The sequence below is a fragment of the Leptosomus discolor genome, chromosome 18 (genome assembly GCF_034619465.1).
Source record: "Leptosomus discolor isolate bLepDis1 chromosome 18, bLepDis1.hap2, whole genome shotgun sequence".
In the NCBI taxonomy this organism is placed as follows: domain Eukaryota; kingdom Metazoa; phylum Chordata; class Aves; order Leptosomiformes; family Leptosomidae; genus Leptosomus; species Leptosomus discolor.
The window spans coordinates 15,157,873-15,183,813 of NC_141408.1; the positions used below are offsets into that span (position 1 = coordinate 15,157,873).

At 58.7% G+C, this 25,941-nt stretch overlaps 1 protein-coding gene across 1 annotated transcript in view; it reads left to right on the forward strand.

Moving 5' to 3' along the window:
- Positions 1 to 25,941, forward strand: part of RAP1GAP2 (RAP1 GTPase activating protein 2) — a 74,807-nt gene that overhangs the window by 19,944 nt on the left and 28,922 nt on the right. Inside the window, exon 4 of the mRNA XM_086475203.1 lies at positions 21,532 to 21,684. Within this exon, the coding sequence (XP_086331329.1) occupies positions 21,532 to 21,684 (153 nt within the window). The remainder of the gene's footprint in view (positions 1 to 21,531; positions 21,685 to 25,941) is intronic.

Sequence of the window (25,941 nt, forward strand, 5' to 3'; positions counted from 1 at the left end):
CGCTCAGTGCTCGCTGTTCCCCTGGCACTTGTGGCTGTCTGGGACCTGCCTTCCCTTCCCGCCAGGCCTTGTCCTCCCAGGACCGATCCCTCCTGCCGTGGCACATCCCTGGGTTCTGGATAAGTTCCTCGAGTCGGGGGTTTTCTATCGCAAGCAGACGCGTGGCTCCGGCGCTATCAGCGTAACCGTGTGCTAATATAGAAATACCCCGGCCAAGCCTCCCCTGAGCTCAGGGTAACGTGTATGGTAACGGCTCATGCGGTTTCCCTCTATAATCATTACTTGTGCAAATTATTCATTAATGGAAAAGTATACGGCAAGCCTTGGGGGAACCCGCTGCCTGAATGAGCCTGCAAATGCCCATTGTAAATAGCACAACAGAAACGCTGCTGCTAAGCTCATTGCTCGGGTTTTTGCTGAAGTAATGAGAAGTTTAAATCAATGTTTACCGCTTTTGGGAGTGGAGGGAAATCTCAGTAGACTTTCCTTTTCCCGTGGAGCTGAGAAGGATTTAACCGCTCCTTGCGTGCTGCTGTACGCTGTGCCCTGATTTTTTTTCCCGGGCCTGTGCAGCAATTCTGCTGCAGAAATAGCGTTTAACCTCCTTTCCCCACCATGCTGGGCAATTAGTGCTGCGCTTGGAGCGCTGTGCCGGTGCCACAGGGCACGCTGCCGCGCTCCTGCTTGGGCTGGGTGAGGGTCGGGGTTTCTCTCCCCATCCCTCCTGCCCTGGCCGGAGGAGGGGGTTTGCTCAGGGCGTTCGATGAGCATCCACTGGACTTGTTTTATCCCCTCTATTTGCAGCTAATGCTTTCCACAGCCTCATAGCGCTTCTGGTTTGCGGACAGATTGCTTCATTAAACGGTTCTGTAATTGGGGCCCAGCCAGAGCCATATTAGATATTTGTAAAAGCTTTTATAATTAAAAACCCCCCAAACCTACAAAAAAACCCTTTTGGTTTTTCTTTTATTATTGCTGCAGCCTTCTGGCTAAGATAGCAGGCGTAGGCAATTCTCTTTCACTGTGTAACTAGTTAACAAAAAGACAAGCTGCTTTCTGCAAGCCAAGGAGCACTTCACGGAGCCTTGTGTGCGCTGCAAACATCAATATTGACTTGCAGAAACCTGGCAGGGGAGGAATAGCGCGTGGTGGGGGATGTGGCCCCGAGCTTTCGGCTTCAAAGGGGGTCCCAGCACGGCCGGGGGGCTGCAGGAGCCCCTGCCTGAGCCGGCCCCTCGTGCCTGGGGTGAGGGCTGTTTGCTGGGGCAGCATCGAGCCCCTCCATCCTGGTGGAGGGGAGCGGTGGGCTGCACGTCCCAGCGGGCTCCTGGGGATGGGAGCGAAGGCCGGGTCCTGTGCAACGTCGGTGTTTGGTGGGACGGAGCGCGGCAGCGGGAGGGCCGGAGGGGGACGTGGGGCTGCGGGATGCTCCCCTGCTGCTGCTCTCGTCATTCCTCATAATAAACTCGCACACGCAGGTGGCACTAGAGCATCAAAGCGGTTTTCTCTCTGTCTGACTCTCCTTTTTCTTTTTTAATATGGGTTTCATTAGTTCCTATGGTAACCATGAGTATGTCTGAGGGACTCTGGAGAGAATGAGTAGACATTGCGGAGTGGGAGTGTCGAGGAGAGGTGATGGATGGAGAGCCCTGGCATCGCGGTCAGGGGCTCGGCTGGCCCCGTTCGGTGACGGGCACCGCAGGGAGGTACCGGGGCTGCGCTCGGACAGGGAAGGCGCTGCAGAGGACCAAGCATCCCCGGGCAGCTGCTGCTGAACAGTCACATTTTCTGCTCGACCTCCGAAATGCCCAGGAAGCTCTGGTGAGTTTGGGTCTGGCTCTGCCGCTGGGCGCGGTGCCTGTGCCGGGGAAGAAGAGCCTGAAAACGTTGGCTCTTGTCTTCCCGGTCCTGCCGCTTCGGGTTTAAACGTGCAGATGGCTAGGGGCTGTCACTGGCTCTCAAAAACTGCTGTTCTGGGCCAGAAGGGAGCTGAGTTTCTGGTTGCTGTAGGGAGCCGTGGGCTGCTCTGGAGAGCTGGGGCACGCTCCCACCTCCTGTGGCTGGGGGCTGCTCTTGGGAAGCCTTGGAGAGCACCCAAAGGTAGTGTACAGGGGATGGAGAGTCTGGGAGAGGGCATGGAAATACTCTGCTCAGTGGTTGGGGGACTGCATGTCCTCAGGGGTGGCAGCAGGAGCTGGTGCTGCAGGGCTCAGGTGCTGGGAGAGGGGCTGCTGACTATTTGGCATAGACTAATTCCATCACGATCCTTGTTTTCCTGTTAAGTTTGTTTTTTATTCCTTACCTGCTTCACGGGAAAGCGCTGGGGGCAGCCGAGCCCCCCAGGCTGGCAAAAGGGGCGTCATGTCCAGAAGCAGCCCTCCAAACCTTGGCTTGGTGCTGGTGTTCCCTTGTGTCACGTCAAGTCCCTGCAGAAAGCCAGCAGCGTCTCCGGGATGACGGGGTGCTCTTGTGGAGCCCTTCGTGCTCCTTGGGGCACGGCTTCCTGCAGACCTTGTAGAACAAGGTGGAGCTGGAGGTCAGGTCGTGCTGCCGGGGAAGGCAAGAGCTGAGCCAGATGGCAGCTAGAGCTGGCTCCGAGCGGGGAGGTCACCCTGGAGGAAACCATCAGCCTGTCAAAGGATCTGTGCCCATCAAAGCTCAGCCCCAGCCAGGCGAGCTCCCCTGGTGAGCTTGTTTGCGTCTCGCAGCCGCTGCGCTAACCCCAGGCAGCACAGCCAGTGCGGGGGTCCTGAGGGGCCAGGCAGGGACCCCTGAGCCCCCTCTGCCTCGGGAAATCCTTGTACTGGGGATGCCAGAGGTGGGAAGGTGCGATGGGGAGGAACCCGTGGGGACCTTCCTCCTCCGTCCAGCCGGACTTCTCAGGAATGGGCTGGATGGGAGATGTCCCGCACGGGAGGCAGCCAGGCCTTTGCCCGCCGGTGGCTCCTTAGCCCTCTGTGCTCCAGTTGTTTTCTCTTTGGTGTCACCAGTGGGATGTACTGAGAAACCACGGAGTGGAGGAAAAAAAAAAAATCAATACAAATAGTCCCTCCTTCAGGCAAAGAGTCACCTCTTGCTTTAGCCTTATAAAGCAAAAATAGCGATGAAATAATCACGTCTCTGTGGAACAGAGAAGCCTTGTACACCAATTACTGAGAGTCAGTGTGTGTGCAGCTAAAATTCACGTGAAAGAGCATGTGATGCTCATCTGATGATGGGAACAGTGGTGGAAGATAAAGGTGGGAAAAGACGAGATGAAAGATTTACTTGACCTTCGTAAAATGAGCTGTGTCCAGGCTTTAGGCTCTTTAATATTTGATGGGCCAGTGCTGAGTTAATGGGAAGATGTGGGAATGATTTAGCTTCTCGGCAGTCGCTGCACTTGACTGTTGCAGTAATCTTGGAGGTTTGCGCTTAGGTCTTGTGAGGACAAGGTCTGGAGAGCAGACTAAGTAAATTCCTTTGACTTTATTACCACCTTTTAAAACGGGTAATTCCATGCAAATGTATCTTTTGCAATTATACATCAGCTGTAGTAGCACATGCCTTACACTGCGAAGAAAACTATCAAAACTACTGCAGAGCAGCCGCCTGCAGCGGACAGGGAGGCGGGCAGGCTTCTGATTTCATCCGACCCGTAACGGCTCGTCCCCGGGGCTGCCGGGTGAATCCTCCCGCAGTGACCCGCGCCCAGCCAGCGTGCCGGGGGAGGCAGGTCTCGGCTCTGGTGCAGAAATGCAAGAGGAGAACCGAGCGTACAGGGCCGGGGTGTGAAGGGTGCCCTGGGGCTCAGAGCAAATGTTAAAACTGGTTAAAATCAGTGTTGGGGCTGGAGGGGCAAAACGAGGTGCGGCCGGTCCCGGCTCCCAGCTGAGTGCTGGGCAGAGTCTCTAAGTGGGATGCGTGGATGAGCGTTAATTGGGCACCCAGCTGAGGCGAAGGTTGCTTAATGTGCATCACTCTTCTCACCCTGGAGTGTTGCCTCTCCCTTTCAGATGTTGTGTTGTCAGTCACATTAATTTTTATTGATGTGCATGTGGCTCATCTAATCACAGCAGATTCTTCTGAGCTTTTCCTAAGTCATCTTTCTCGGTCCCCTGACTCTATGATCTCACCCTGACTTTTTTGGTAAAGTTTTGCTGGAAACTTAAACCGCCCGTGATGGGTCACGAACCAGCTGTCCCCTCGCAGGTGTCGGGTGGGTTACCGTAGCGTTTCCCCTGTGTTCATGCGGCGGCGAGGAGGCAGAGTGCGCCCTGAAATGGCACAGTCCCTTCCGAATGATGAGGTAAACCTGGTTTACCCGGTTTAACGTTTCCCCAGCGAAGCCGCTGCTTTGCCTCCTTTCCCGCGAGATTCCTGTTGCCTCGTGGGTGTGCGAGGTGGTGGCACCGTGGAGGCACACGGCTGGACACGCATCCTGGGCACAATGAGTCCTGGTGTCAGTGGCAGGTCTGGATCCCGGGTCCCTGCTGGGACACAGCCCCTCGTGAGTGCCAGGGAGGCCGCAGGCAAGTGGCCAGGGACAGTGACAGGTCCCTGTTGCTGCTGCGGGTGCTGGCTGCTGCCGTCCCCGCTCGCCGTCTGCTGCCTCAGAGCCACCTCCCGCACGGGTGGGCCAGCCCTCGCCAGCGCGGGGGGATTCGAGGGCTGTGCGGATGAATGTCAGCACTACCCTCCTGCCGAGCCGAGGTGACAGCTCTGCCTGGCAGAGGACTGGCTGTGGGGGGGACATGGCGAACACCTGCCCCCCCGGGCTCCCGGTGCCAGCAGCCGGTGGGTGGCTGGGGCTGCCCTGGGCTTTGGCTGCGCTGGATCCAGATTCGAGTCCTTCAGCGATGTTTTGGTGTTGTTCCAAGCTCTGCTCTGACCGGGTTCGGGCGGGGCTCCAGACCCAGGCGGTACGACTCGATCCTTCTCTTCTGGGAGGGGGTGATGGGCGCCGGCGGCGGCATTTCCAGGTCCTCGTTTATTGGCAGCGCAGGTGAAAACGAGTGGGAGAGGCAGCAGGTCGCTGCGGTGCGGGACCAGCCCAGGGCCTCCCAGAGGCTCCTTCCCAACCCAGCTGCAGACCGCGGGTGCTCGGCCGGGGCTCCTGCGTGTCCCCCCAGTCCCCGCGGGTGCTTCCCCAGCTGAAGCCTCTTCCCAGGCAAGCCAGCAGTCGGCACACGAGCGCTTGGCTTTTGCTGCTGCCTGTTCCTGATGAGAGCGGATAAAATTGCGGGGAGCCCACGCGTTGGGCGTTGGGGTCCTGCTGCAGCGTGGCCATGCGGGGGTGGCTCTCCTCCCCTTCGAGGGGGTTTCTGTCTCTTAAGGGACCAGGCTGCCACGAGTCCTGTCATCCAGTTAACGCTGTGACTCTCTCCACAGCGGTCACCCCTCCGGGCCCTCGTGGTGCGCGATGAGCGGGGACTACAGGGGATGGGGCACTGCTCGGTGCTCTCGAGGGGACAGGGGATGGGGCACTGCTTGGTGCCTTCGAGGGGACAGGGGATGGGCTCTGGCTTTGCCCCTGCTCCTCCCCGGGGGTTCCTGCCCAGCGCTGTGCCCTGGGGACCCTCGCAGCAGTGAGCTGTGCTGCCGGTCCCCGCATCCCAGCACGAGCTGCCTGCGCATCCCCCAGGCTGGAGATCTTCAGCACGAGGAAGCAAAGGTGGGAGTCAGTAATTTAGGAGGAGGAATGTAAAACTAGCAAAACGGGGGTGAAAGTAGGGCAGCGCGTCTGGGGGCTCGAGTGAATCATCAGCCAGCTCTCACTGCTGACGCTTTATTTGCGTTTTATGCAAAGAAATGAGTCTGTCAGCTGCATTTTCATTGTGAGTTGAGGGTCTGGTGACCCATGGACGGGGTCAGCACTGTGCCATAGAATCATTAAGGCTGGAAAAGACCTCTAAGATCATCCAGTCCAACCGTCAACCCGCCACCACCCTGCCCGCTGATCCATGTCCTGTTGTGCCACATCTGTACATTTTTTGAACACCTCCAGGGATGGTGACTCCACCGTCTCCCTGGGCAGCCTGTTCCAATGTTTGACCACTCTTCCACTGAAGAAATTTTTCCTAATATCCAATATAAACCTCCCCTGGTGCAACTTGAGGCCATTTCCTCTCCTCCCAGTGCCAGGCAGCACTGCCTGGGGTGGGCAGGCGGGCACAGGGCCGCTCACCGAGCCCTGGCTGCAGCTTGGCTGCAGTGATGGCACCTCGGTCACCTCAGAGACGGGCTGAGCGGGTCCCGCTGCCTCAGGAAGGGCCCATCCCAGTCTCAGCCACTTCTGTGAAATCTGGGCTTTGCCCTCGCAGCGGCACTGTCTGCCAGGCTGAGATAGGGACGGCCCCATCCCGCATGGGTGCTGCACCAGGGCTCAGCCCTGCCCTGCCTGGGGACAGCCTGAGGGTGCAGAGACAGCCCAAAATACCCTTTGCTGCTGGTGAGCCCCTGCTGCTGGAGCTGTGTGCGTGTTGGGGCGGTGAGTAGGTGCTGGGGATGGGCAGTGCTGCCCTCCTGCCTGCGGGTTGGGGTGGCTGCAGTAGGCGACGCTGGGCGTGAGACCTGATGTCCTTAAAACAGAAATGGATTTTGGGGCTTCTTTTGTTTTAGTGGTGTTTTTTTGGTATGTCTCTCTTGTGACTGAAGATAAGCCCAAGCAGGGCGAGTGCCAGGGCAGGTGGTGTTTGCCCCTTGCCCTGCGGTGCGCTCGAGGCTGAAGGGAAAGGGGTTCTCCCCACGGAGGGCTGGCGTAGCACCAGGGCTTGGAGGTTGTGGCTGTGCTGGGGTGATTTGCCAGGCCAGGGGCAGTGGCTGGTGGAGCTCAAACAGCACGGCATGCCATGGACACCACGTTCAAGTGCAGAACCCACCCTAAAAGTCACATCTGTTTTCTAGAGGGGAAAAAACAACCTGGGAGATGGGAGCCTTAATGATATCGATATCGTATTTTCTTTACGGACAGAAATGGCTTTCGATGGGTACAAGAGCTGCTCTTTTTGCTGAGGCACAGTATAATTTTAAGAAGAAAAATTGAGAAGGGTCTGAGGAGCTCTGGTGAGGTCTGGTTGAGCAGAGGCACAGCTCACTGGAGGCCAGTGCCCCTCTCATCCTCGTTGCCCCAGCAGTGAGGATGGGGCAGGGTCCCAGGACCCACCGTGGGGCTGGGGGCACGGACCCTCCATGTTGCAAAGAGGGGAGCGTTTGGAGCCCCAGGGCTGCCTCCACTGCTTGGTACCCACCGCTCCAGCCAGCACGGGCAGCCGTGCAGCACTGGCCCTGGGCAGCCGCTGGCACACGGGAACTGGTGGGAGAACGATGAGCTGGAGGGTGCTGGACCGAGGGTCCTTCGTGAGGAACATCACACGGCTGGTCGCTGTGTGTTGTGTCGCAAAAGACCCTCGTACGGGCGGCGCTGCCGTGGTCAGGCGGTGACGAACAAGGACACGCCGGAGACGGTGGCCAGAGGGCAGGCAGCCGGCGAGCGGGGTGCAGCCCAGCCGGGGGTGCTCACCCTGGGACGTGAGCGGCGGCAGGGGCGCAGTCAGCCCTGCCTTGGCCAGCCCCAGGGCTGGCTGGGGATTTACAAAATCTAGCCAGCCCCAACGTCTCCCCGCTATCTCCGGCGAGCAGGCGTGAGCGCTTCCCTCTTCGTGGAAGGGCGGTTATCGCTCCAGCCGTCCGCAGGTTCACCCAGCCCCACGCAGCATCCCTGCAGCACGTTTCAAAGCCTGCCTGGGACAGAGGAAGCTTTCCCAGGAGGAGAAAGGTGCTGTCAGCTTTGAGGACTTGGGGTGTTTCAGCCATTTAATGTGGTGAGCCTTATCTCTGTGAATTTCAGGGAGGTGGGTACTGGCACAGCTCCGCTGATGCTCCCATCCTGGGAGACTTCCCGTGGTATTTGGCTAGGCGCTTTCCTTTCAGCGGCTTGCTGTGGATATTTGGGTTTATTTGGGGGGTGTATTTCTGCAGAAACCCCGGCTGTAGAGCAGAGGCGGTGGGCTGGGATCCGGCGATGCAAACGCCGCTTTCTGGTGACGGTGGTGGTGGCGCAGCGGCGCGTTCTGCTCCTGTGTGCTGCCCAGTCCTATACGTTAAAATGTTGTTGTTGCTGTCAAAACAGCCCTCACATACTTAAAGCTAGATTATCCACAATTACATCTGCCCAGAGGACTTAGCAACCCCACGTGGGTCTATTTTTAGCTCCGTTTCAGAACTAATAAACTGTGCTGGTTTGTGTGTCTTTCCTCCTGCCATATTTATAGCCTGTCAAAAGAGGAGCTGTTTGCAGACAATTGAAAGGCGGCCGCTCGGAAGAATAAAAGCAAATATTGTTGTGACAGGGGGAGGGGAGCCTTAGTGGCTGGAGGGAGAGAGACACCATCTGCCTGCGGGTGCGGCTCCCAAATATCCGGGTGTGCAGGAGGACGGGGTTGTCTGCAGGAGCCGCGGGGCTCCCCCAGGGCAGGGTCCCCGGCTGCTGGTGGGTGCTGGAGGTTCGAAGGGGCTTTTGCCCTGCTCGGCGTGCCCGCTGGCCTCCCCGTGGCCGCGTGTCCGCTTGCCACCGGCGCGGGTGCGATTTGGGGAGTCCCAGCTCTGCTGAGCCGAGAAGCCCAGAGCAGGGCGGGGAGCCCCGGGCTGGGAGCGCAGGCACCGTGCCAAAGCCTCTGGTTTGTTCCTGAGGATAATTTTGTTAATTGCTGTACCGCTCCTGCGGGCTGGTGCTTTTCCTTGTAGTCGGCAGGGTCCCGGCCAGCCCTGCGGTGCGGCAGGGATGGGCGGCCGCTGGCGCTGCGCCTGGTGCCCGGGAAGGTTTGGTGCCGGCCGGGCCTGTGGTCCCTGCCTGGAAACAGCCCTCTCCATCGCTGGTGTTTTATTTCCAGCGGGGCTTGGGATGCTGTCTTTGTGCTCGGTTAGCAAGCACCAGTGTCAGTGTTGGACCCCTATGATATCCGAGGACCTCACGTCTTCCAAAGCCTGTTGTAAAAACCTGGCTCATCTCGGACTCCCAGCCAGAAGAGATGTGTAGAGGCTTGACAGGTGCTTGAATAGGTCAGAGCTACATTATGAAGTCTCCGTGAAGACTCAAAGGTCACTCCTTTCAGGCACCGTTGTGTCTTGTTCCTCTCAAATGTTACTGGTGTCATACCAGGGACTGCGACAGCTCCTTCCTCTGACAAGCAATTTGGTGTTAATCCTCTCCAATTTGGAGCGCAGAGCTCAGCGTTCACATGGGGATGATAACCAGCCATTCCGGCTGCACTGGGGGCTTGGAAACCAGGCAGGGTTTCCATCAAGTCCTCAATGGAGCTCTAAAAACCAAGCACAACTGTGTTAGACGAGCGATTCGCTCTTTGCTCGCATGTTAGGCTTGAGGACAGGGAGGTGTGCTGACAGGCAGGAGAGTGAGAACATGATGTAAGCAGTACAGGATCAGACTGGGGGTCTCTGTCTGCTCCCCGAGAGTGCCAGTGCTCAGGGAAAGACTGAGAAACAGGACCCGTAAGTCGTGTCCTTTCATCTGAGATGCCAATCCCCTCGTGGGCTCTCTGCAGCCCAGGCTGGTGGGAGAGGAGGGTTGTCCTTTCGCCTGTGTTAGTGTCGCTGCTGCTGGACGTGGTCAGGGTGGCTGCTGGCTGCACGTTCAGGAGAAGCTGCCGTGCCCAGGGCACTCCCGTGCTGCTGCGGGCGCGTCTCCTCCCAGAGAGGACAGGCAACCGTCCAGAGACCCTGCAGCGGTACGGGCAGCGCGCATGGAGCTGGTATGGAGCAGGTACCCCTCTGCCCAGCCTCCCTCGCGTGCAGACGTGGGTACCAGCTGCCAGCGAGAGCTCCTGCCCACGGGCACGGTACCCTCTGTTTCCCAAAGCCCCGTCGCACCTGATCCTGGCCTCTCGTTCCCGATCACTGGTGGGGTTGCACAGCACAAGGTGATTTAGCGGGAAAGATGGCGGGTTCCCAGCTAACAACCTCAATCATTTCCTATCTTTTTGATCTGGAGCAGGAGGCAAGGAAAATTGTAGAGCAATAGAAACCCATTTCTGAATGTGATTGACTTCAGCACATTCCCTATTGTGCGGATGTGTCACTGAGATAATACCTGTGTTTCAGCTCCACAAATTATATGTCTTCTAGTGCTCTCACATCAAACAATGTGTCTGAGGGAGACAGGTAATCGAGACGGCGGATCTCCTGGGGGAGCCACCGAGGGCTGGGGAGCTGCTGGTCTGACTCTGCCCTCCGTGGCACTGGGACGCGTTCCCGCACGAACTGATGACCACCCCTCACAGATCACCACCGATGAGCGCGGTGAAGCAGGGTGCTGATCTCCCCCTGAAGTTTCTGGAGGTAGAAAGCGTTTCTCCCTATGTGGCACCTGTCTGCTGGTGCTGTTCCTGCGGGGCAGGGGAGCTCATCGGAGCGTGGATTCATGCAGAGGCAGTTGCGATCCCTCCCCGTCACCAAAACACCCCAGCGTCGAGGGAAATCAAGTCCCGGAGACAGCACAAGAATTTTCCAGGGCTCCTGCCGACAGGAGCGGCAGTGCCAGGCTGGTCGTCCTTGCAGGCTGCCATCTCTCCATCACGTCTTTAGATGAACTCACTCCTCCTGATGCTTTCCCTGGTCCAGGGGGTGGACACTGTGGTGGTGAGGGGTTCGGGAGAAGGAGCGACTGCGGTGCCGCTGCCCCATGGAGGGGGATTAGAGAGGCCCAGGCGTGCGCTCCGCTTGGCTGGGGCTCCTCTTTTACATAATGCGATTAGTGCTTCTCTGGAGCAACCCCTCCCGAGCCAGCGGAATATTCAGCATTGCCACGAGGAGCTGCGTTTGCAGCCACCAGCTCTTCTGTTCGCGCTGCCCGGGTGAGGACCCGCTCCCAGCCCACGCCAGCCCTAGCTGCAGCTCCTGCACTGGAGCCCTGCACAGCACCGGCGTGCCCGGCAGTGCCCGGGGCTGCCACAGCCCCTGGGGCCAAGTTAACCAAAACTCCTGCCTGGGCTTTAGGCTGTGCAGCGTGGGACCGGTGGCACAGTGCTGCGTCCGACGCCGTCCCTGGATGCGTTGGGATGTTTAGACCCAGACCGGCTCTCGTAGGGATGGGGCTGAAGTGGTGGCTTTCCGTGGCAGCTGGGCTCAGGGACAGGGATCAGCATTGCCTGTTGCTGCAGGAGGGGCAGCCCTGTGCCTCTCCTGGTGTTCCCCTGCCCATGGCTGCTAAGAGCCCACGCAGAGTGGAGGGCAGCTCTTCCCGAAACACTGGGCTCCAGTGAGCAGTCCCTGGGAGCCCGAGCCCACCCTGCACCCCCCCTCTCTGCCTGGGGTCTCCCCGCTGCTCCTGCGTCCCTCACAGCATCCTCAGGAAAGGGGCATCGCTTGGTTGAGGTTAAAGTCTGGGCCTAATCCTGAGCTTCCCGGCTGGGTGCCAATGGGAGGTGTTTGGAATAATGGCCTCGGGAATGGTCTGTGTTCTGCACAGGGGGCTGGGGAAGAACCAAGGGCTAAGGAGGGTGCTGGTGGTGCTGGAAGTGCTGGGCGTGTGGCTGATGTTAGTTTGCTGTGCATCCTGAATCTGGCTTTATTAGTGATGTTAATGATAAATGATGGCATTTAGTTCCCTGATTTGCTAGTAAAATTCAAAGGCTCTGCTCATGCTGCAAAGACTTATTTCCTCTCCTGATTTGATCTAATTTAATTGAATGCTGAAATCTTGGAGCTCATCTCTTCAGAAAGCCTGCGTTCGCAGGGAAAAATACCCCAAATTATCAACAATACAATTTCCATATAATTGTGCTGCTATCATAGGCATGACTACCTGGTACTGTGTTTAACCATCAGAAATGATACAGTCACTCAAGGGAGCAAACCAGGCAGGGCCCAATGCTGCGCCTCAGCTCTGGGGCTCCCTGCCTGCCCACGGCAGCAGCGTGACGCCTGCCTGACTTCTCTCTGCCCCCAATTCACCGCCCGCCCTTCGGCAGCAAGCTTTGCCCTGTTGGCACCACGACATGCCGAGGAGCCAGGGCCAGCGCCGCTCTTCTTGCTGGTGGTGAAGGGTGGGCTCAGCACCAAAACGCGACTCTTGTTCTGAAGTCCTGGGATGTGTGCGGTGGAAGAGTGCTTTCTGAGAGCTTCTTATCAAAGCTGTGCCTCTCTGGAGGCTGCTGAAGAAGGAGTGGTTCCAAAAATAAAACCATGAGAACCTATAGATAGACACACGGACGCACGTAGGTAGATACCTGTAGATACGTAGGCAGAGAGGTATCCGTGTGTCATCCTGCCTAAAGCAGATCCAGCTGTCTAAGCCCCCTGGACGACCGGAGATGTGGCTCCTCCGGCGGCGCCGCCAGCTGCGTGGGACTGCTGAGCCCCTGGAAAGCTGGAAGCTGCCCCTTGGGTGATGCTGCATCCTGAGCAGGGCTGATGATGTGGGAGGGGCCGGGGGGGGGGGCAATTCTCGTTAGGCTTTGCTGCCCTGGTCACCAGGAGGGGGGACTGGTGCATCCCTGCCCTCGGTGGGAGCCGGGGTGCTGAGAGCTAAGGCTTGGCTTGGCCGGTTGGCGTCTCCGGCCGGTGCGTGGTGTGTACCTTGTGGCGTGTGCCTCGTGGCGCCCGTCCCACGGTCCAGCCCTGCCCGCTCGCTGCGGGCAGCGGGGCTGCCGGAGGAAATGAGTGAGGGGATGATTTGCAGCTCGTCTAATTAAAAGGCTGCGATTTCGGAGGCTGGTCAGGGAAGATGAGAAGGACGTGGCGCTGAACAAGTGCGGCTGCTCGCCGCTGTCCGGGGACGAGTCCCCGGCCCTGGTGCGGGCGGGTGCTGGGGGAGGGGAGGCTGAGGGGTGGGTGTCCGTGGGCACGGGGGGGTGGCACGTCACTGTCTGTTGCTGGTGGAGTGGGCATGGGCAGGACCCTGCGCTCGGCGGTGCAAATCCCAGCAGCTCTCGCGGCTGAGCAAACAGCCATTCGTTTGACCTCCCGCCAGCCCTGCTAAGTAGGTAAATATTTGCTGCCTCCTTCTCTCAGCTGCTCGGCAGAAGGGGAAGGAAGGGGCATCGTGCCGATCGCGCGGCAGGCAGGTCCTGTGGCCCAGCCGTACCGTCACCGGTGTTCTGGTACGGGTCACCTTTCTGGGGTACAAATAGCCTGTCACGCTGTGACATCCCCTTTCAGTCTTTTGTGCTCAAGGTTTAATTGCAGTGTGATAATACAAATTCGTTTTTTATCGCTGTGCTAACACAGCGATATCTCCGTTTGTACTCTGCGTGCTATTGCGCTCTACAGCAGCGTCAAGGGCTGCTGGGAACACCGTGTGCAGCAGCGGCCAGATGGGTTCCATGGCAAAACCCCTCTGCCTTCCCGCCTGCTCCATGCTGGCCCTCGGACCCCATCCCATGTACGGCCACGCCTGGTCCCTAGCTTTCCACCGGTTCTTACCGTCTCAGTCTGAGCGCTCTGACAAACGACAGCCCATTTCAAGTGTGTTTTAAAGTCTGATTAACAGCACAGCGCAGCAGCAGTGACATGGCGTTTGGCATCGTCCGTGCGCTCTGCAGGGACTGACCATTTCCTCCTGATGCTCTGGAGGCTGATGACCCTGAGCAGGGCTGGTCAGGGCGTGCAGGGAGGAGGTGCTGCCAACACCCGCCTTAGCTGCAGGCCAGGCGTCTGCTCCGGTCACCCAGACAAGGCTGCGTAACTTGCCAGGACTGGAACCTGTTTGCAAGCAGCAGCAGCAAACAGCTGGTTGCGTGGGGTGGTGTATGTGATGAGGGACTTGTCTTGCCCTTCCCTGCAGATTACGGAGAGTGAACGGGGGATCCAGAAGCGCTGAGCCTCTCGGTTCCCAGAAAGGAGCAATTTGCACCCCCACAGCTTCATCGAGTGGGGTTTCCCGCCTCTCGCTGCAGCTTACACTGCTTCTTAGCTCTCCTCCACGGGGCACAGGGGTCTGTGTGTGAGCCTGGGTGCCTGCCAGCGTAGAAACGTACTGTGCGCAGCCGAGGAGCTGGCTCTGCAGCCGCTGCGGCCAGCCTGCCGCCGGCCAAGGTTTCGTGGGGCTCTGCTGACTGATTCCTGTGCAGTTCTGGGGTGGGCAGCGATGGGCAGGGGGTGCTGCCGGTGTTCACAGCACCGGTTTCCACACCAGCGGGATGAGACAGGGAGGCTGCTGAGCACAGCATGTGCTGCAGAGAGCACCACTGCTGTCTGGGCTCTGCCCAAGATGCTTGGCTCCGGTGCTGGTGTCACTGCCCAGTTTCATGCTGGGCACCACAGTGGGAAAGTTGTTCACGTTTTGCTCTGGAGGTGCTCATAAACTGGAGCAATAAGGGCTGCAGCGTGCCCTTAGGGACCCCTGTGTTGGCCAGAGCAGAGCCTGGGTAAAGCCTGAGCCCAGCCTGTGGCGTGGGGAACCCCGCTGTGACCGGGGCTGGGGGGTGCAGCGCCGTGCGCAGGGTCAGAGCTTGCCCCGGCTGTGGCCGTGGGAGCCGTGGGCACTCCGGTGTCCCAGGCACGAGCCGTGGCTCTGGAGATGACGTCCTGGGAGTGAAATGGGGGCACCTGGGGCTCAGTTCCTGCCATGTCTGCATGGACCGGGGGTGGTGGTGGCACGGGCAAGGGGGGGCTGGCAGAGGGGGTATCCCTGGCTGCTCACCCTGGGGTACCACGATGCTGCTGGGGGAAGCCGTGCCCCCTGCCATGTGGGGTCTGCGGCCGAGGAGGATTCACCCCAAGACCCTCTGGTCTCGCAGGTGCTGATGAAGGCAGGGGGCAGCCCGGCACTGGGATGTCTGTAGGGAAGTGTGGATGCTGTGGTCCTTTGAGGGCTTGGCCCAGGACTTGCCTCTTTTTTTTTTTTTTTTTTTTCCTTTTTTTTTGACACTGATGCCTGCTCTGAGGTGCTGGGAGGTGCTTTCGGTGCTGCTGGCCGTTCGTCTTACCCTGTTGCTCTGCAGACGCTGCAAAAGGACGTCCCGGGGTGCAGCCAAGGCCCTGACCCACCTCTAGGGGTATGGTGGCTTGTGCAGAGGGTGCAGCCAAAAGGGGGCTGGGTCTGGGGCCTGCTGAGCCCCGGAGTATTTTTAGGTCGTCTTTTGTGATTGCTTTACATACTGAAGTCTCTTCTCTCCGAGCCTCTCTAACCACAGAATGGGCGCCCACATGCACCCGTGCTGCTCTCTGCCCATCCAGGCTCCTGGCTGCTTCCCATCCCTTGTGGGCGCCGTACCCGCCAGACCCTGCTGCCGCTCTCGTGAGGGGCCAGCTCGTTTTTAATGGGTGGCAATACCTGCCGGAGCCTTGGCTTCCTTCTGCAGCGAGAGGTCATTCACCTGTAATGAATTTTTGTTCTTTCATTGTGGCTTTGATTGCTTTCCCTGCTTATTTCCTGGGAAGCTGATAATTGCTCTGGGGAGATGAAACGTCGTGGGCCACGCTCAGCCACAAGGCAGGCAGACGGTCGATGCTTGTGTGCAGTCGTGACGGGGATGAGCTCTGGATGGGGGACAAGCCCATTGTGTTGGCTCCTGGTTGAGCCAGGCAGTTAAATCTCTTTTTTCACGTGAATCCAGTAATTCCGCACAGGAGCTGCAGTACCAGGGTGCAGGGAGCTGCCAGGGTCTGAGCGCTGCGGCACGGTGGGGAAGCCTTCCCGGCTGTGCCGGGGCAGGAGCCAGGGGAACTGGGTCTGCCCCGCACCTTGGCACACATCGATCCCTCTTCCGATCACTCCAAATTGACGAGGTGCTGAGGTTGCTGGTGGCGTGTCACACTCGTCTCGCACCGTTTCAAGAGGGATGAAACTTGCTGTGTTCTGTCTCTGCATCGCCTGCATGGAGGAGCCAGCTTCATGCTTTCTTGGTATTTTCTCTGTGTCTTCCGAACTGAAGCCACAAAATAAATCTCTAATCAGATTACTTAGGACTGGATGTAACATAATCTAAAGCTCTATTTCTTGTGATACTTCTCCTAAAACGCCATGCACTCTTATCCTCTTCCTGCAGCACCGTCTGAAATGCTGTAATCGCTTTCTCCCTAGTTTGCAAGCTCCCAAATCCTTTTCTTCCTATGCCAGGGAAATCGGAATGTGACCGCTCCTTTGCAGAGAACCACTTGCTATTTTTGTCTCTCAGTTATGCTGCTTCGGCTCCTTTTGTTCCCCTCGGGCTCCTGGTCCCTGGCGCTGGGCGCAGCTGCCCCCGTCCCAGCTCTCCCACCTGGGCGGTGTGGGTGCCCGCACCCAGCTGCGTCCCGCTCGGGTGGGGGGAAGCACCCGCGGGGGTCTCCGGGCAAGCGCCTGGGGTGGTGGGGAGGGGTCCCGAGGGCGGTGGGAAGGGTCTCTGGGCAGAGCTCTCAGTGCCCTGTCAGCCACGGCGGCTCAGCCGCGGCGCTGCGGGATGGGCTGGCCGTGCCTCCAGCCCGGCCGTGGCAGATGCCTGGCATAGCTCGTGTATTTCTGGCTCTGCCCCTCGTGAGCGAGGGAACCAGAAATATCTCTCGCACAGGGAGGTGCAGAGGGCGTCGGGGACGTATCCTGCGCCGTCTGACGAGGCAGCGCCGCGGCTCTGGGTGAAGAAGCCCTGAGTCACCGGAGCCGGGCTCGGCTGCACCCGCTGCTCAGGTGTGAGCGACGAGGCCGTGGGGGCCTTCGCGCGTGGGAGTGCACCGGGAAGGTCGATGGGCTGCTCACCGGTGGGCGATTCAAGCTCGCTGCAGCATTGACACAAAAGCCAACGTGATTCCAGAAATATGTGGCTTCTCAACAATATTAAGTGTCACTTATTCATGGCAGATTCAGTAATATCAGGGATGAAGGCTTGATCTTGTCACACTCTGGTATTTTCAGATCCTTCTTTCTTAGCAGAGTGTCCAGAAGAAAATGCCAGGCTTTGCATAAATGAGCTGGCAGCCCAGGTGATTTATTAATCACAGTGTGTAATTGTCCTAACCTGCTGTGAGCTCTCTCCAGCCCCTCGGGACCCAGCTTCCTAGCTAGCTGCAAAACTGCTTTCTCTGAAGCAAAAATGTCAGGGCATTTTTATTTCTTCATAAAGCAGGGGCAGCTGCTTAACTCGGAGGTTATTTAGTCACTGCAGAGGTAGTACTGACTCTTTAAAGGAAGGATGGAGGTTGAGGAGCCCAGAAACGTTGGGGGCAGGGAGGGAGGGAGCTCATGGTCTTTGGCCCAGGCTCCATCGCAGAGGGGACTGTGGCTCCCTCCAGCCAAGCTTGGGAAACCTCAGTGGCTGGAGACCTGGCAGCCCCTCTGGGGACCTCTCCCAGGGCCCACCCAGCCTCCTCGGTTTTCATGATTTCCAGTCTAAGCCTCTCAGGCTGCAGCTTTCTGTCTTACGAGACGTCCTGTGGCCCATCTGCACAGACACCAGCTGGAGGGCTTTCAGGGGTGCTGGCCATGGGCGTCCCTCTCTCAGACCTCCAGGAGGGCGATGCTCTGGTGGCATCACGTCAGGAACCGGCGGTTGGCCCGAGTCACTCTGCCCCTGCGGAGCTGGGGGACAAGGCGCGGGGCTGGGGAGATGCACTGCAGGGGTGTTTCTGTAGCCGACAAGGACGCGGGCAGGGATCGGTTTGGTGGGCTCCTCGCTCGGAGAGAGTCGGGGCTGAACTGGGGCCACGCACCGCGGCTGATGCACTGCAGGAGTCAGGGAGACCTGGCTCTGCTCCCGGGCCAGGGGGCGGCAGTGACCTGTGGTGCCGTGCCCATGGCTGGCTGTGAGGTGCAGCCCGCTGTGCCCGCAGCTCGCCGTGCCCGCAGCCCGCCGTGCCCGCAGCCCGCCGTGCCTGCCCCGCTCCTGCTCCTCCCACCGGCGAGCAGAGAGGATCTCTGTGTGCACAGTGTGCTGTCCTTCTGCAACGGGGACCCGCCAGGGACGAGAGGGGTGAGCAGCAGGCGCCGGGGAAGGCGGGCAGGGGCAGTTCAGATGCACCGGCCCTGGTGCCTCCTCTGCTTCCCTTGGCATCCCTGGTGCCCCGCTCCCGTCTGTCCTGGAGCCTTTTGTCAGATGGTGGAACATAAGAAATACAGGGCAGCTTCTTCTGTCGCAGCCACAAGCGATGTCCTCGGGCGCAGGAGGTCCCTGGCTCCCCTTCACCCATGTGTCCGGTGGCTGAGTGTCCAGGCCTCCAAGGAAAACCCACACCCTCCTGGGAAGATGTGCTGTCACCAGTGGGAGATTCTTTGTGCTGGGGTAGGGAGAGCAAAGGGGCTCCAGCGTTTCCCTTGCAGCCCTCTCTCTGTGTGAGGGAGGAGGTAGGTCCGTGGCATGGCATGGCTGCAGCCCAGGTACCAAGCTCCCATCCTGAGCCTTTGCCACCCCACCAGCCCTCCTCCAGCCCCTCGCCTTTGATTATCTTGCCCTCATCCTGTAAATTACAGATCAGCTGCAATGGAGTCCAGAGGAAATTGGTGACAGTGCTCCTTTGCCGTATTTGGGTGGAGAAGAAAATATGGCTGAGTGTGCCTGCTTAAAGCAATTCTTTATTTCCAAATATGAGAGAATTTAACATCTTTAAAAATCAATACAAAGCCACTTCAGCATAAAACAAGAGGAGATTAATACTTAACTTGTCTGGAAAAGGGGAAGAGAGATGGTGGGAAATGTCTCCAGAGAGAGAGACTCAATGAAATTCGAAGCTGCCTATTTAATGCAAGAGGTAAAAGGTTTAAAATTAAACCCCCCTCCCCCTCCATTAACTGGAAGCTAATGAGGTGCTGGAGAATTGGTATAATTTGGCATGGAAATGGGTTCTAATTTCTTTCCTCTTTTTTTTTTTTTTTTTTTCTTCCCCTATGCCTGAGAAATTTGTCAGACTGATGATTTCTGCTTGAAAGGAAACAGCCAGGTATTTTCTGCAAGAACAAAGAGATTTGTTGGTCCAACAAAAACTTCATTAAAAGGCCTTGCAGAGCAAGTTAAGCGCTTTTCCTTGCCAGTGGGGATGAAGGTAGCACCCAGGCTTAACAGGATTCTTTCCTCTTACCCGCTCGCGTTCTCTCACCCACCACACACCGTTTGGCATCATCTGGTGTCGTACGGAGGAGGCAGAAACGCGTTTCGGGGTGTTTTGAGAGTGGGTTGGGCTTATCCTTGTGGGGAACTGGGGACCTCGACGCTTGTCTGCTGGAGTTACTGTGCTGGAGGGACCTTCTGCTGCTTCAGCCTTGCCAGGCACCCGTCGAGATCTGTTGAAATATGAAAATACTAATCTTGGGTTTAAGTTTAGATCTTGACTCTTTGCAGAGCTACACGCGTGCTGTGTAGGTCAGTACGGGTGGTGTGGTGACCGCTGAACTGCCGTCAGGTTCTTCTGGGGCGAATTAGTGTGGCGTGTTGACAAAAATAACATTGCACTTATTTTTATCTGGCTTACAGTAGAGTGCATAAAGAGACTACAGTGATGATGGCGTTTTTGTTGAATTTAAAGAATACGTCTGATTAGCGATTGTGCTGAAACATTTAGATAGGAAGGGCCAGGGCTGAGGCTGTGTCGCTCACCTCCAGCCTGGCAGGCAGGGGGGCGGCAGGCAGGGGGGCAGCAGCCAGAGCGGCTGCTCCGTGCCAGATGTGGTCTGTGGCCTTTGCGGGCTGTTCGCTCCCGAGCAAACACATTTATTACGGACTTTGCCAGGAGAGCCCCACGCGCTGTTAATGATTGACTGCCCTGGCCAGGGGGTTTCTAGGCAGCTCCTGCTCCACAGCCCGGCGAGGCTGCTGGGCCGCTGCACCCTGTGTGGTGGCCTCCCTGGTGGGCGAGGTGGGCTGTTCTCCCCATCTTTCCCCAGGAGCTGCTGTGGGGGAGGTCCCGCTTGGGTGAGATGCTGGTGGTGGGGGGGCGGTGGTCAGCCCTGCAGCCTGTGCATGCCCCCCAGCAGGCTGCCGGTTTGCAGCGGGGTCACCCCAAAAGCCCTGACCTGTTGCTGCTCCGGGGGTCCTGCACCCTGCTGCCAGCAGGAGGTTGTGCTCTCCCTGCTCCAGGGCCAGGCTGGGTAAAGCACACCCCAGGGAACGCTGTCACGGGCTTGACCAGACCGTGCAGCGGGATTAGTGTGAGTGCTCTGAGCCTGGCCGCAAAACCGGTGGGTTTGGGGCAGGTGCCGATGGGTCACTCCTGTGCAGGGCTGGAGTTCCGCTGCATGTTCTCGTGCATGCTTCCAGCACGGCTTGTTTTCATGCCTCTAACCAGGAACATGCTCAAAATGCTGTAGCTAGTCCTGTGTCTAATTCCCGTGAAAATTAAACTCGCAGAGGAGGAAGGTGAGATGGGGGGTGGTGGGGGGGAAGCAGAGAGACCAGGGTGTTTCATCACCATGGCAACAAAGACTTCGAGGGAAAGGTGCTGAGGCTGAGAAGTAGATCATTTACAGTTTACTTAATAAAAAAAAGAAAAGAAAAAGAAAAAAAGAATTTCCTGGAACAAGCAGCGTGCCAGCTCTCCCGGGTAAGAGGGAAGCTGGAGGGCTGGTGCTGCGCGTGGCTCGCGGGCCTGGCTCTGCGCAGCTCTGCAGCGGGGAGGGATGCTCATCCCCGGCACCGGCACGGCACGGCAGCCGCCTGGCTTGGCCCAGCGCAGAGCGTCCCGCATGGGGAGGGTTTGGTCGCGTCTGAAAAAGGCAGGAAAAAAGCGATTGCAAGGCAGGAGCAGATCCTTCCCTCCGTTCTGGTTTTAAAGGGGCTGTAATATAACTTCACCCCTTTCGAGAACCTGGTGTGCGGGTGACGGTGTGGGCTGTTCTCATGAAAAGCTCGGCATCAGGGTGACGGTGTCCCCATGGCATCAGAGTGATGGTGTCCCTTTGGCATCAGGGTGACGGTGTCCCCTCGGCATCAGGGTAGTGATGTCCCCTTGGCATTGGGGTGACAGCATCCCCTTGGCATTGGGGTGATGGCGTCCCCTTCGCACCAGGGTAATGGTGTTCCCCCGGCATCGGGGTGATGGTGTCCCCACAGCATCAGAGTCCCCATGGTGTCACGGTGACAGTGTCCCCTTGGCATCGGGGTGACGGTGGCCCCTCGGCATCGGGATAGTGATGTCCTCTCAGCATCGGGGTGATGGTGTCCCCACAGCATCAGAGTCCCCATGGCATCGCGGTGATGGTTTTCCCTCGGCATCGCGGTGACAGTGTCCCCTTGGCATCGGGGTAGTGATGTCCTCTAAGCATCGGGGTGGCCGTGTCTCCTCGGCATCGGGGTGGCGGTGTCCCCTGGACGCCCGGGGCGCTGCCCCCCCCCCCCCCCCCCCCCCCCCCCGCAGGACACGAGCTCCCGGTCGCTGCCCGCGCTCGGAGCCCGGCTCGCCCCGGCCCGACGGCCGCTCTGCGGGGGGGCGCCAGCCTTGCGGGGGCAGCGGGGGGAGAGGAGAGCGGTCGCCATTCCGCAGCCGCTCCCCGCGGGGCTGCCGGCCCGGCCCGGCCCTGCCCGCGCCCATCCCCGGCTCCGCGGAGAGCCGCGCGCCGGCGGGGAGCGCGCAGGGCGGCGCGGGCGCGGAGGCGGGCGCGGACGCGCCGCCGCCCCCGCAGGTGCCGCGGAGAGGGGCCGGGGCCGGGGCCGGGAGCGGAGCGGCGGCGGGAGCGGCGATGTCCCGGCCGGGCGGCAGGCTGCACTCCCGGCGGGCGGGGATCCGGGCGGCCGTGGTGCTCATCGGGCTGCTGCACCGCTCCCGCCGGCAGAGCAAGGAGAAGAGGTGAGGGGCGGGCTGGCGCCCGGGGGGCGCTCCCGTTGGGGGCCGGGGCGCGCCCGTTGGGGGCCGGGGCGCGCCCGGGGCGCTCTCGGTGCGGGCGGCTGAGCGGAGCCCTGGGTGCCGCTGGGCGGCAGAGGGGCTCCGGGGCTCCGGGCGAGGCGGCGGGAGCGTCGGGGCGTCCGCGGGGGCCGTGACGGGGATGGACGTGGTGCGGACCGGGAGCGCTGCCCCGGAGCCGGGCGGTGGGGACGGGGGTGACCGCGACCCGCTCGTTGTACGCGTACAGACAGACGTATGGGCGTGTGTGTATATATATATGTGTGTGTGTGTGTGCGGTGGGTGCAGGGGCTGCCCTCCATCCTTTGAACCCCGCCACCCGTTTCTCCCGCGGCAGCCCGACCGAAAGGGACGGACCGGGCTCCTTCAGGGACCGCCGCGTTCGCAGAACTGCTGTAACTCGGCTCGACAGCTTTGTCTCTTCCCTGGGAACAGCTGACAAATGGTTTCATCTTCCCTTGGCTAAGCCGCGGATCGTACTTTATGTTCAACTTTGTGTTTTGAGGAAATAGCCGGTTTGCAATATTGTGTTAGCTGGCATCTGCTCCCACGGCTCCGCTCCCCCCGCCCCCCCCCCCCCCCCCCCCCCCGCTCGTTAAGGGGAGTCGCTGTTTGCTTCAAAGATTTATCCTGCTCTGATTTGTGCTGCGCGTCCTCGGTCAGGGAGTTCTCTCTCCTCCAGGACTGTGCTGCTCTGGCAACTTCGTTGTTAAAAATAGTCAGAAATGGGCATCCCACCCTCGGCGGTGCGCATACCTCTGATTCCGGGTGGAAGAGACGTGGGCACCGCTGGAGTTTGAGTTTTTTTGCTGTTGTTGGTGGTGGGTTTTGGGTGTTTTTTTTGTTGTTCAATTTGTGATTTTGTACCAAACCCATATGAATGAAGAATTAATTATTTGGAATCTTTATGTAAAGTACCCACCCCACACCCTAATCTGTGAGCCTGAAAAATCAGAGTAAGACGCTTGGGGATGAAGCTTTAGCTCTTCACCCACCCACAGTTTTGGGTCGCAGGGTCCATACCCTGGTTTTCAGTCCTGCTGCTGTAGGTGCTTTGCCTTGGACGACAGGCGCCCTTGAGAGCAGGATTTTAGTGATGCTTGTGTGGCTTAACAGTGGCCTTCCCATATGGTTCATGTGTTGCTGTTGTTTCGGGATGTTTTCTTGTCCTTTGCTGGGGCTTTAGGTAGATCATCAAAGCTGAACTGTTGGCAAAAAACAACCCTCGGGTCCTGATGGTCCTGACTGAACAGCAGAGCTGGACGCTCACCTGAGCTGAGCCCTGCCACGGCTGTGACCCCTGTCCTCCCCCACCCCGGCTGGGGTGTGGGGGCTGCGTTGGGGTGCCCCGGCAGGCTCGGCCATTCCCGTCCCCACTGTCGCCCCTTGGGTTTTGTCTCAGTTAGCCCAGGCCAGTCCCTGCCATAGCTCTGCCTGTGGGCCATGGGCTCCAGCTACGGGCCAGCAAGTTTCGGAGGGGTAGGTGTCTTAGGGATGGCCAGGGCCCCCGTGCCCCCCCCCCCCCCCCCCCCCCCCCGGCGCTCTGTGGTCTGGACCCTCTTCTCCCACTTCCACGTGCTGTGTGTAGGGAGTGTCTGAGTGCTGGGGTGGTCTGCGCCGCTGGCGGGGGCCCCGGTGTTCCTCTGATAATGTCCCTGCTGAAACTTGCTGGCCACCCCGCGTTTGCCTCAAAGCGTGGCAGGGAGGGCAAAGAGTGCTTTACCGGTCACACCGGGCAGGGCTCTTCCCAAAGAGTCGTCTTTCCCCTAGGTACCAGATTTCTATGAATGAGCTCAGCATGATACTTGAGGGCTGAGAAAAAATCTGGCTCTGAACTCTCACAGAAATCTGGCCAGTGATGTGTGAGTCTGGGTTGGTTTTTTTTTTAATGTTTTTTTCCCCACCATCACGTTGAGCACAAACCCTCTCAGTGTAGTTCTTGCTGCAGGGTTTACTGAGGACAACGAGAGTCATACAGACAACTCAAGGGGAGAACAAGACCCTGAGGAGGTTTTTTGCTGTCTGCTGTGAACTGAGGAGCCTTCATGGGAGCGATTGCAAGAATTCAAGCAGCGCTTTACGGCGGTTGCTTCGTCTTATGCAAGCTGCCAGGGCCATCAAAGTGACATAATCTGCAGGAAAAGGAAGGGACTGCTAGCGGCATCGTCAAAAGGGACTCTGTTCCTCCACCTGCTCCTATTTTCTTTTTTTCCTCCTACATTCAGTCTTTGTTCTGCGTTTGCAATTGAATTTTGCTTTACATGAGCCATATGCAAGCCTGGCAGGATCGGTGGCAGCTGCAGAGTCCCTGGTGGCCAATGTCCCTTTCTTGTTAGCAACCCAGCAAAGCGCAGCACAACAGATCGACTTCACCAGGCTCCCCTCGCAGAGCCGGGGTGACGCTTACCTTGCTCCCTCGCCCTGCGTGCTCGAGCCGGAGGGGAGCAGCAGTAACGTGCAGCAGCAGCTGGGGCCGGGGGGGCTGCTGCTGCGGTGGGCTTGGGCTCCTCCTGGTCCTTGTCCCACTCCTAGGATTTGGAACTGGGTATTTTTATCTAAATCAGTTTTCCTGAATGTCCCGCGTGCAGGTGAGGTGGTGCTATGGTGGCCGTCCTGTCGGGGGGTAAAGCCTGCGAACAGGTGCCTCGGTGTGGGCACACCCCTCCATTCACTTACCAGTCTCAGCTACGGTACGGGCGACTGGGAACAAGGGAAGTGTCTTTACTCGCTGCTGTTAGTTTGCTGTTTGGTTCAGCAAGGGCTGCTCGTGGGTAGTCTGTCTCCTGGAGCCATTGAGTGTCACCTTTGAACTGCTGAAGTCAGTTTGAATCCCCGTTTGTTTCAGTGGGACGCTCACCAGAGCAGTACCCCGCATGTTTTGGGCCTCTGCCCTCCCGCTCCAGCTCCCGCTGTTGGCACGGATGCCCAGGCAGGGACAGCATCCTTTCGCTGGCGGTTCTGCTGGCGGTTGGAGACGCTGCTTTCTGGGAGCTGTTCTCTGCAATTTGCAAATTATTGAATCAGCTCGGAAGCGGCTGCCCAAGGCTCGCTGGCTCGTGTTTGTCAGGAATCGGATCAGACGAGCCTTCTGCTCTTAAAGAGTCTGTGAGCGCCTTGGCTGGTTTACCCAAATTCTGCAGGAAATCACCGCTTTCTCTGTGCTCCTGCAAGTGAGATCAGACCACAGAATTTGTAAATGGTAAAAATCTCTTTCCACCTTTTGCATATTGAGCTGTCCCTAGCCAGACCAAGTGGGGTGTTCTTGGCCAGTTGGAAAGAACCCAGTGTCTGTAGAGGGGCAGGCAAAGCACGAGCCAGCTCCTCGCCAGCTCCCGGCACGGGACGGGCAGCGCATGGTGCAGCAGTGGCCCACGCAGCCGGCACAGGCAGCGCTGCCCGCACGAGCGCGGGACGCTCCGAACTGTTCTCAACAACATTTATTCTCTCCGCAGAGGAGTAATTAAAGCTAAAGTCATTGGCAGTTAAATGTCACCTTGCTCTGAGCAGGGCTTTGGTTCCCGCTTGTGCAGGCTGTGCAGTCGGGGAGGCCGTGTGTGCACACAGATGCAGGCTGGGAATTTGCAAATATGTGATTTATTGCAAGAAACCTAGACGAGAAAATGCTGCGCTTTTTCTTTGCCGACTCTCGGGTTTCAATGCAAGAAGGTAACGCTTCGGGGTAGGGCCAGCCTGAGCCCAGGACGTAACGAGGTAAATCAGTTTATCAGGGAGGCTGTTCTGCAGCAGGGGCTCTGCCCGGCGCCTGTTGAAGCCCCGGAGCCCCGGCAGCTTCGCAGCGCTGGGTTCACGGGATGAAACCCGGGGCTGGGGCGGCTGCGGAGCCCCAGGGCTGGCTGAAGTCGGTGGGAGCCCTGCAGCAGCGCGTGTCCTCTGCGGACGTCCTCCCCAGGATGAGTGATGATGCAGCGAGATCTTGCCTGCCTGGAGTCCCCGGGATTGGATGGAGAGCGGTTCAAAGTCAGAGTAAGGTGCTTCGTTCAGGCGCTCACTGCAGGTTTCCAAGTGTAAAATCTCAGCGAGGTGCCCTTGTCTCTGTTGCAAAAAACCCTCAAACCTGGTTTTGTTTGGGTTTTTTTTGTGATTTGTGAGCAGGCAGCCGAGGGCTCCTGGCCGCCTCTACCCCTGGGGTATCAGCAGGCGCTCACTGGTGTCCCGGGAGTGGGGCTGGAGGCTCGGTCCCCG